This window comes from Hemibagrus wyckioides, linkage group LG04, assembly GCF_019097595.1.
Source record: "Hemibagrus wyckioides isolate EC202008001 linkage group LG04, SWU_Hwy_1.0, whole genome shotgun sequence".
Lineage (NCBI taxonomy): Eukaryota > Metazoa > Chordata > Actinopteri > Siluriformes > Bagridae > Hemibagrus > Hemibagrus wyckioides.
Genome location: NC_080713.1, coordinates 6,361,006 through 6,371,198, shown reverse-complemented (window position 1 = coordinate 6,371,198; position 10,193 = coordinate 6,361,006). Strand labels below are relative to the sequence as shown.

Sequence of the window (10,193 nt, the reverse complement as noted above, 5' to 3'; positions counted from 1 at the left end):
CTATACATGACATTTATTAGGATAGGGATTGATAAAGGAAAGCAGTGGTTAATTAGGAACCGTGACATAGTGGAAGGCTGATGATTCTTGACATGGCACGACTATCCTGGTGTCATTCTATCGTTCAGAATGTGTCTTTACTTGCCTGAGCTGGCATGTCACCCCCACCACCATGAACATATTTAGCTCAGGGTTGTTGTAAGCGTGCACATTAGCTGCTAAGCAAAGACGTAAATACTACTGCTCTGTATTTAACGCAACCCCCTCAACCCCCACTCTTTGCAGCACAAACACACACACACACACAGATACAAACACACACAAACATATGACACACAAAGTCAGGACGAGAAGGGCAAGTGCTTGAGATACTGTATATCCATTTCCATATCTATGGGCTCCCCCTTACCCCCCCCCACCTCTCCACTGACCCTCCCCAGTCCCCTGACCCCCACAAACACACACCTCTTTAGCAATCAATTCCATTTGATGATTTCTTTTTAACAGACTGTGAAAAATTCTGAAACAGGATATTTGATTTTGAAGCACATGGCTAAATCTTTTAATGTGTGAATATTTATAGTATTAAAAAGTTTTAAATATTTATAGTATTAAAAAATGAAACTATTTACTGTAGTACATAGTTTAATGTTATTTATAATAGTTTTATTTTTGTTTAATTGGTTTTATTATTTTATATAATTAGATTTTATAATATATTATTTATTTATTTATTTATTTATTTATTATTATTATTATTATTATTATTATTATTATTATTGCTGTGCATTTTTTAATAAAAGAACAAAACAAAGAGTATAAGAAATATAAAATAAAAAAAATAAAATAAATAAACAAATAAATACATACATTTAAGGTAATTACAACACAAAAAACATGACACTAAAAGAGTTCCTTGCCATTGTCGTAAATAACAAAATGTCAATAATACCACATATGTCAGAAATTAAAATAGCAGTAGCATTCTTAATGCCTCAGTGCAATAATTACACTAAATTTAATAGATAATAGCATAATTTTCTGTATGCTGAATCTAAATGAACAGTAACAACTATGTGTTATTATATCACTTCATTTTGGATAACAAATGTGCTATTTCATGATAAAAACACTAAAGACACTGAAGCCAAGCGCATAGTTCCATAGATAGTTCCATAGATAAAATCTGACATGAATTCAAGAAAAACAGAAAAAAGCTAGGTCAAAGTGTGGCCGTAAAACGTGTAGGCCAGCGTATAAAATTAGAGATGATAAAGGAGGGCACACCTGCAGCAGCTCCATGACTGACACTGCCTGATAAAATGTGACACACTTCCAGCCAAGATAAATAGCTCCGATCATGTGTTCAGAGTTTTCTAAGCGGGTGCTCACACACCACAAATGGGACGCAATGTATCTCGGGCAGCGTGTCAAGACAAAAAGCAGCGCCTCTTGATTACTTGCAAACGATGATGCATTATCTTGTGGAATATTGTCTAAAGTATGATTAAAGCAAGCTGGGGAAGTTCTGCTTTCTTCTCCTTCTGTTCTGTGCTGACACCGACGATACGCAGCCGTGTCTGCTCTAATCGAGTTAAAGTTTATTTCTGCACTCCGTCTCTGTCTGTATCTCTCTCAGGCACTCAAGCTTTGTTTCGAAACCTGAGAAATCACATGTAATTGTAAAGCTAGTATGCTAGACCTGCAATGGTAAAACCAGGTGTTAGCCAAAACTGGTTGGGTGCAATTAGTTAGTGTGTGTGTGTGTGTGTGTGTATGTGTGTGTGTGTGTGTGTGTGTGTGTTGTGCACAGCAACTCAGAGACAGCCCGCTGGCCACCCATGTGTTGAGCAATGATGTCATACTGCTTGGCAGTTGCTTTTAATAATCAGAAACAGAAAGGCCTTGAGCTGAGCTTTTAAAGGGCCAGACACACAGCTGGAATAATGGGTCAAGACTTTTCCACCTTACCTCAATTTACATACTGCCTTCCAGGCATCCTGTCTGCCAGTAGGTAAGTCAACGTGTCTCGTCAAGGTGTTTCACACTCGTCCACATGGCTTCATCAGTTCCACTTGTAAACAGTGAAGCACTACCGAGAAAGTGCCATTGGAGCTTGTTTGGATGATTTGATTACACCTGAGACCTTGACCTAGTGGGGATGATTTAGATAACTAAAACACCTCCATAGATGCACAGAATTCATAAATTTTCCAGCTCACCAAACACTGCAGCATGAGGTGAGTCGGGTTTTTTTTTTTTTTTTTTTCAAATGAGCATTTTCTCTAGCCAACAAACAGAAAAATAAAAGTATTAAAATCTGCTATAAAAAATTAAAATACTAATATGTTTATTTTTAGCTTGTCAGCTTGTTAAATCAGCCATAGCAGGGTTAAGATTGGAAAAGAAAGGCAAATTAAAAAAAAAATAATAAACAAATAAACAAATAAATAAATAAATAAATAAATTTCAAAAATGTTAAATTGTGGTCCAAATGACAGTGAATGCATCAGTCTCACAATAAACATTTATTTATACAGGAAAATGCCATGATTTGGCATTTTGAACCTCAGTCACATCCCATGCATTTTCATTTTGAAATTTTATTCACTGAATTAAAATATCACTAATAGACCTAATAAATGATCCAACTACATTTAAAGGACGAGATGAAGACTTAGCCAGCTTAACAAGAAGGACCATTTATCATAATATCATGTATTCGAACGAAAACCAATCGAATGCCAATACGCCAAAATTACCTTGATTTGTTTATTTCTTACGACTTTCCAGTGCAATGAGAACGGTTTGTTCTTGGAAAACCTGCTCCTGTTATCAAAGCACTGTGCTTTTTTCAAACACACTTTCACCTTTACACCACCTTGATGTTTTTCGCAGCAGCGTGCGAACCCGTAGCCGAAGAGTGAGCAGCTTTGTGTGTGGTGACTGAGGTTTGCTTAACACTCAGGCGCTCTGTGACAGGACCTGTCATGATGGCATGCGTGAGTCACGGCCATGAGGCTGATTACGCCTTTTGAAACTGGTCTCTGTGCTTTGACTCGCTGGTTATCTTTATTGCAGGGCGCCATTGCTGCATGATGTCATGTGAAACATTAAAGAGAACAAAAAATAATTACCTTTGATTAGGTAAAGTGCATACTGGGTGATGCGTACAGCGAGCGAATCACCGAAGAGAGCGAATTGCTAAAGAAAGCGGTGAATGAAAATGTGAGGAGCGATATCAGGCTTCAGCTTGTTCTTGTTTTCTCCCCCAGTCACATGTATCTGCTTACTAAACCTTACCTCATACACATGAGCTCATCTTTTCTTTCATGCTTAATTGCTCCCTTGTCCTACTGTTTCTGTCTTTCTCTTTCTTTTCAGCCTTTGTTTCATTATCCAGTCACTGTTTAAACACCTTCCCACCCAGCTGGACTCATAAGTGTGTATCTGTGTGGGCTTGTTTGGCATGAGTGTGTGTTTGTGCTTGTACATATGTCTTCAAGTGTGAGATGAATGATCAAGAGTCAGGCTGAAGCTTTTAACCTGAGTTGTTGATGTCATTGCCCTTGCTTGCCAGCCTTACATGGAAATTCACCTAACGCTTTCCAGATTTTGCAAGAATCCAAAACAGCACTGATAATTAAACAGTTATGCTAACATCTTTTTGTTTTTCAACCACTTAACGTCCTTGTTTCCTTGCAGCCTAAATAAGGACATCAGAGATTTGAACGTGCACATTAGCTCAGGGCTAATTTGGTACCGTGTTTAGATGTGATGTAATGTGTCTCTTAAGAAAGCGTGGAGGCCGAACAGGCTTTATTAGTGCTGCAAGATCCAAAAATACACCAATGTAGGTTGTGAAATTGACTGGCTCTAGGCAGATCATTGGTGTCCAAGTGCAGTCCACACATGGACTCTTGTATTTGGAGCATTTAAAGTTGTTAACTTTATCGTTTTGTGATACACATCAGACCAGCTTGGACGCATGGGCATTTGCGTGAATAAAAGTGTTTCTATATGTGTGTGTGTGTGTGTTAGGGAGCATACCCTTGGCCCGTGGTTGGGTGGTATGTTCTTGTGGTCCACTTCATTCCCACAGTGTGATGCTGGACTCTGAGAGGAGATGAGATCATGCAGGAAGCAAGAGAGCAATAGAGCAGGGAACCAGACACTGACACCGTATTTGGTCTCTTAAAGGGCAAGACGTCCAATTTCACCAGTCCTTCCAGATTCGCTGTAATAAAATGCTTGTGCCATTTCTCAAACTTCAATCTATCGCTGACTATAAACTTATTTTGAATTACTGCTGAAGCTCGAATGTTGACATTCTGGCACCTGGTCCAAGAGCCAAGTTTACTTAAAAGAATGTATCCTCTTTTGGTTCATGTGTTCTGACTCTGTGTCTGTTAGTCCACTTAGCGTCCCCTTGGACTGGCAGGATGCGGAAGTGTGAGTGGAGCCGATGTGGTGATCTTGTTTGATTTTGTGTGTTCGGATGTTAGGAAAGCCCCTTCATTGTTACCAAACAACAATAATGCATGTGTCTACTTTAGCCTACCAGTACAAGTACCTAATTTGAATACCGGATTTTAGAATGGATAATGTCTGTGGTTTTTGTCACTTTATTTCAAGCCATGTTTTCTCTCTTGATGTCTCTTTTCAGGAGGTTTCGCAGCTTTCTCTTCGTGCTTCCCGGATGTTTGTGAGAGCAAGCCGCCACCTTATCTTCCGCTCAGTCTGTCTCAGCCATGCCTGCCCGTAGCTAACCTGGGTCCGACTCGAATACTGCCTCACCTCTACCTGGGCTCACAGAAAGATGTCCTTAACAAGGTAAGACATGAAATGAAACTCGACATGCATTGCCTAGCATCATAGACATCTATCTATATTATTAGAATGAATAAATGTTTACTTTGTGCCATCTCATACTCCTCCTACAACTCAGTTTGTCCTCATAAAATGCCTGTTAGCTATTTTTCTGCTTCCTGTGTTTCTTTCTACTTCCTGTTTTGTTTTTTGGGGGTTTTTTTGCACTCTCAGTTTTTATTGTCTATAGTAGGAATCCATTCATACTTCAGTTGCTAATCACAATACACTGCTACACTGCATCGAGTAAGCTAGAATCTTAACAGGACTGGTTCCTAAAATAGTTCTAATACTTGCTTCATTATATGGAACTTTAAAATGGTTCGTCAGCTTGAATATGTTATTCATAAGCATCATTTTAAAACGTCTCACAGTGTTATCTATGTATAGATAAAATTCCAAAAATTTATGGCACTGATTTCACCTTACACATTCTCTCAGTTATAGAGTTGTTTTAATATAAAAGGTTAAATTCTCCAGAAGGGTTCTATGAAGAACTGTTTTTGGGACACTTGCCTTTCAAGTGACCCCTAAACCAAATAGCAAATAGCAAGGCATAATCAAAATATTAGCATTAGCCTTGATCAATTTTTTTGCTCATTAGTAAATCAGTTCATTTTTGTAAATATGCCTTCAATAAGAACCTGTGCATGAATTTCTCCTGCGGTCAAAGGAAATGCCATGGACCGTCAAAACATGTGTTTTTAGCTGACATCTCAAGCAAAGTATTTTGTCTTTGCATTCCTTCATTGTGTATCATATCATGAATGAATAAGGAGTGATATGAGTGAAAGAGATAAGGAACGTTTGTGCAAAATGATCCAAGATAATCGTGCCAGTTCTGATTTTCCATTCAGTCTTACATTTTTTCCCTCAGGAAATATGCCGCTATGTAGAACTGATGACAAGATCTGGTTGTTTAAACAGGAACTGATGGCGCAGAATGGGATCACTTACGTCCTGAATGCTAGCAACACCTGTCCGAAGCCAGACTTTATCAGCGAGAACCACTTCCTGCGCATTCCCATCAATGACAGCTACTGTGAAAAGCTGCTGCCTTGGCTGGAAAAAACCAACGAATTCATCGGTAAGAATTATCCACCACAGAATATTACCATATTGTTTGCTGATGCTGCATAGAAGGTCAAGCCTGACTGAGTCTACCTAAAATAGCTCAACACTTCTGCTTACTGTAATGACAAAGGTTAGCATTATGGTAGACCAATTTGAGCAGTACATTATGGGAGGTCTGACTGTTCAGTGTCAGCACTTGAGCTGGGCTGAAACCATAAACCTCGTGCTGTAGTAGCATTTCTGGTTTGGACTGCTTTTCCTTATCCTTCTCTTTCTTTTCTTGTCCAGACAAAGCCAAAGTGTCAAACTGTAGAGTCATTGTCCACTGTCTGGCTGGAATTTCTCGATCTGCAACCATTGCCATTGCTTACATCATGAAAACCATGGGATTGTCATCGGATGATGCCTACAGGTGAATAAGAATATGTAATGTCTGGTTGTGTCACTTACAGCATGTCATGAGTCATGTTTATTTAGTGCTTACACACCAAATGACGGAGCAAAACTACCTAATATTTCCAAGAATTGCTGGGGATATACAACTTGTTCTGAGCTGTTTTCACCTCAAGGGTGAATGGCTCACTTATGAGGCAGTGAGCTGGACAAGCTATTTTTAAACAAAATAAAACATGGTTAAACAGGTCTCAAGGACTCATGATAAGCCACTTGAATGGAAGCTACAAAACGTTTTCATTTCTATCCCTAGGTTTGTGAAAGATCGCCGGCCATCGATATCTCCAAATTTCAACTTCCTCGGGCAACTCCTGGAGTTTGAGAGAGACCTAAAGCTGAAGACACCCTTAACCTGCAACCCTCTGAGGTCAACAACTCACCATCCTGAGGTGACCGAGGTCAACATAGAGACTGTCGAACACAGCAAAGAGAAAAGCCGTTCTCATCAAAGAATTCAAGAAACTACGGTATTAAACGTCAAACCACCATCACCTACCTCACTCCGAAAAGATCTCAGCAGCCTTCATCTCTCCGCAGACCAAATTGTCCACAACAACCAGCTCAAATGTTCCTTCCAGCTCGACATCAAGTCTGTCTACTCGTCAAACCAGCATCTCCGAACCTCTCCAAATGCCTTGCAATCAGACTCAGAAACCATGCCCAAGCTTTTCAAACTGGACAGTCCAAAAGGCTCCAGCAATATGTGTTCGCATTCTCCATCCCAAGAAACCCCAAGGAGCCCCAAGCCAGAGTTCTGGAGATCATCGGTAACAGAATCTACACCGAAAGACAGTAGTACCTTCGAGAGGTTATCCTCCACAACTCTATCGCTCAACCTGAACTTGAATAGACAAGTTCCAGTCGTTCAGGATCCTGTTCATAACGTCAACATTAAGTCGTCTTCATTCCTCAGCTTGCCTCTGACTACATCTTCTGTTTGGACCAAGCACAGAGGAATGACTCAAGCCACGACACCTGGCACACCCACTGAAGAACACCCATGGTTCTTCAACTCAGATCTGGACTCTTCAGGGACAGGTTCCGGGAGCTCAGTGAGGTTTGGAAGTTCTCCTGGCACGGCCGTGATGCAAGTGGAGACACAGTTCAAACGGAGAAGCTGCCAGATGGAGTTTGAGGAGAGCATCAGCACAACAAGAAGCAGTGAGGACTTTGGAAAGCTCGGGAAGCAATCTAGCTTCTCAGGCAGTATGGAGGTCATTAAGGTGTTATGACAGAGAGCCTGAACTTACATGTGTCGACCTCTCCTGTTTCAGAGAATGCGAAAGAGGACAGATAATTTATTACAGAGATTTATTTGCAAACATCTGTACAGAGACGACAAAGGAGGTGAATTTCAGAAAAGACTTGCTGCATGCATACTTTAGTGTGCATGCATACGTTAGCCCATGCATTATGTTCTCCAATGCACAGTAGACTTGAAATCCTGAGCTCACCCTATTGTTATGATAGAAATGATGGATGCTATAAACCATATGCCAAAGAGTAAATATACCTGAGGTACCCTTCAGTTGAAGGATACAGAGTACGGACTATTTGTGTTACAGCATGGCTATTAAAAATACAAATGAATGGACTATTTTCATAGCACTGGATCATTTATGACCCAGAACAAGGTTGAGGTAAAAGATTTGCTGTATTATATCTAGGCTCTGTTGGAAAACGATCTTTAATATTGTCGGCGGTGTTACCAACTGCCTCTATGATTTAATATTAGTTTGTGAAAGTAGTCCGCATGTGTTGAGCGGAGATGAAGTCTCAGCTGTGCTACTGTGCACTGGGCATGCTCAGAAAAGACTGGCTACCTGCAGACAGACAAGCTGCATCCTAGCAGTACAAAGCTTTAAGTGTATCCAGAAGTACTTGCATATGTATGTATATATATATAAAAATTTACATCAAATTCAGTGGAGTATTTAATGTTTCATGCATTGTTGTTTTAACTTATTGTATCGGTTTCATTCTGGTAATGAGCAATAATATAATATTTGAAGACTTCTTCTTTGTCTCTGTTTCATTTTGTGGGGGGAAAAATAACAGAACATGCAAACAAACCTGCCTATTCATTCATTTTACTATCAGGGATTATTAGCATATCTTGATTTTTAACCAAGGTCCAATGCCTGGAGCAACGGATAACTAAATCCACAAAAGCGATCAATATATAACAAATGATATCATGTGGATCAGTTCATTTTCAGTGAAAGCTTTTAAATCTGTTCAACTGTTATAGTACAAACAAACATTTTCCAAAATGCTATATCCATCACACAAGAATGTAAAATATTCCAGGTAAAAACCACGCTCCAACTCTTAGCATTAACTTATTATATATCTCTATTTGTGCTCTTAGTATATCTCTACTTAGCTTTTAATAAACCTGACATATGTACTGCAACTAGCTATTTAGAGTTGTTATTGTTTTTTTTTTTTATTGTTTTGGACATGAAGTACATATCACAGCCATAATGAAAACTTTGGTTTGTAAGAGAAAATGTCCAGAATTCTCATCTCTTGTAGGTTTTTTCCACACAGAAAGCCCATCATTCTATTTATCATTTCTTTCAGATCATCATTTATTTTTATTATGCCTATGCACATGCGTATGTAAAATGCCTCTTGGTATTTCAGCCTTTTGAATTGTGCATTGTTCACAATTTTAGAAATTAACTCTAAACATCCAAATGGTGTAATAACAGCATACACAGTGGGCACGCTGTAGTACACATATATCGTATCACATACCCAAGTAAGACGTTCCAAAGATAGCCAGCAATATTTCGACCAACCCTGTACTCCTAGCGCAAAGGTCACAATGTCCACTAGGGCGCAGGTTTCCAACCCTGGTCCTGGGGTATCACCTGTGTTGGACTTTTTAGTGTTATTTTTGCTCTAACACACTTATTCCAGGTCAGAAAGGTCTTATTAGTTAAATCAGGCATGTTAGGGCAGGTAAAACATTTCTGGTATTTGGCAGACGCCCTGAAGCAAAGCAACTTAAAATTTGCCTCATTTTATACAACTGTGGATAAAGGGCCTTGCTCAGGGACCCAGCAGTGGCAGCTGGGTAGACCTGGGATTCAAACTCACAAGCTTTTGAGCACTAAGCCAACAACTTAACCACTAAGCTACCACATCCCCCAAAGTAAACAAAACTGTAAGAACAGTGCTGCTTGCATGCATAGCCTTATAGTGAAATTGAAATAAAGTCTAAATATCAACAATGTTTTTTATATTATTTACATCATGAAACATCCTGTTTCTGATTAAATGTACAGGCACAAGCTTTCATTCATCTGCTAGCACCAGATGTAGCTAGTGCCAGATGTGTAGGTTGGGATGTCCACTTTAATAAGCTCCTGTCATGTAGTTATCTAATCTGCCAATCATGTGTCAGCAGCGCAATGCAGAAAATCATGCAGAAACAGGTCTCTATCTATCTATCTATCTATCTATCTATCTATCTATCTATCTATCTATCTATCTATCTATCTATCTATCTATCTATCTATCTATCTATCTATCTATCTCGCGCTTTCTAGCTATAGATTCTATCTCTTTTTTTAATATGACTCCAGACAGCCTAGGTGGCACAGTGTCTTAGTGGTTAGCATGTTCGTCTCACACCTCCAACATCCTTGATTCAAGTCTCTCTCCTGCGTTGGTCTCCCTGTGCTTGGTGGGCTTCCTCCAAAGACATGCTTCTAGAGTTATTGGAGTCTCTAAATTGCCTGGTGTGTGTGTGACCAGCAAGTTGGCACTCTGTCCAGGGTGTATCC

The 10,193-nt window shown here is 39.5% G+C and overlaps 1 protein-coding gene across 2 annotated transcripts in view; it reads left to right on the top strand.

The window, feature by feature from the left end:
• dusp8b (dual specificity phosphatase 8b) overlaps positions 1–8,414 on the top strand; it is a 9,805-nt gene extending 1,391 nt beyond the window's left edge. The window contains exons 2-5 of one of the 2 annotated variants that reach the window (XM_058388256.1): positions 4,667–4,833; positions 5,797–5,956; positions 6,232–6,355; positions 6,650–8,414. In XM_058388256.1, the coding sequence (XP_058244239.1) occupies positions 4,667–4,833; positions 5,797–5,956; positions 6,232–6,355; positions 6,650–7,628 (1,430 nt within the window). In that variant the 3' untranslated portion in view covers positions 7,629–8,414. Of the gene's footprint in view, positions 1–4,666; positions 4,834–5,746; positions 5,957–6,231; positions 6,356–6,649 lie in introns of those variants that run through there. The other variant, XM_058388257.1, reaches the window with a different exon arrangement.
• Positions 8,415–10,193: the final 1,779 nt, after the last annotated feature.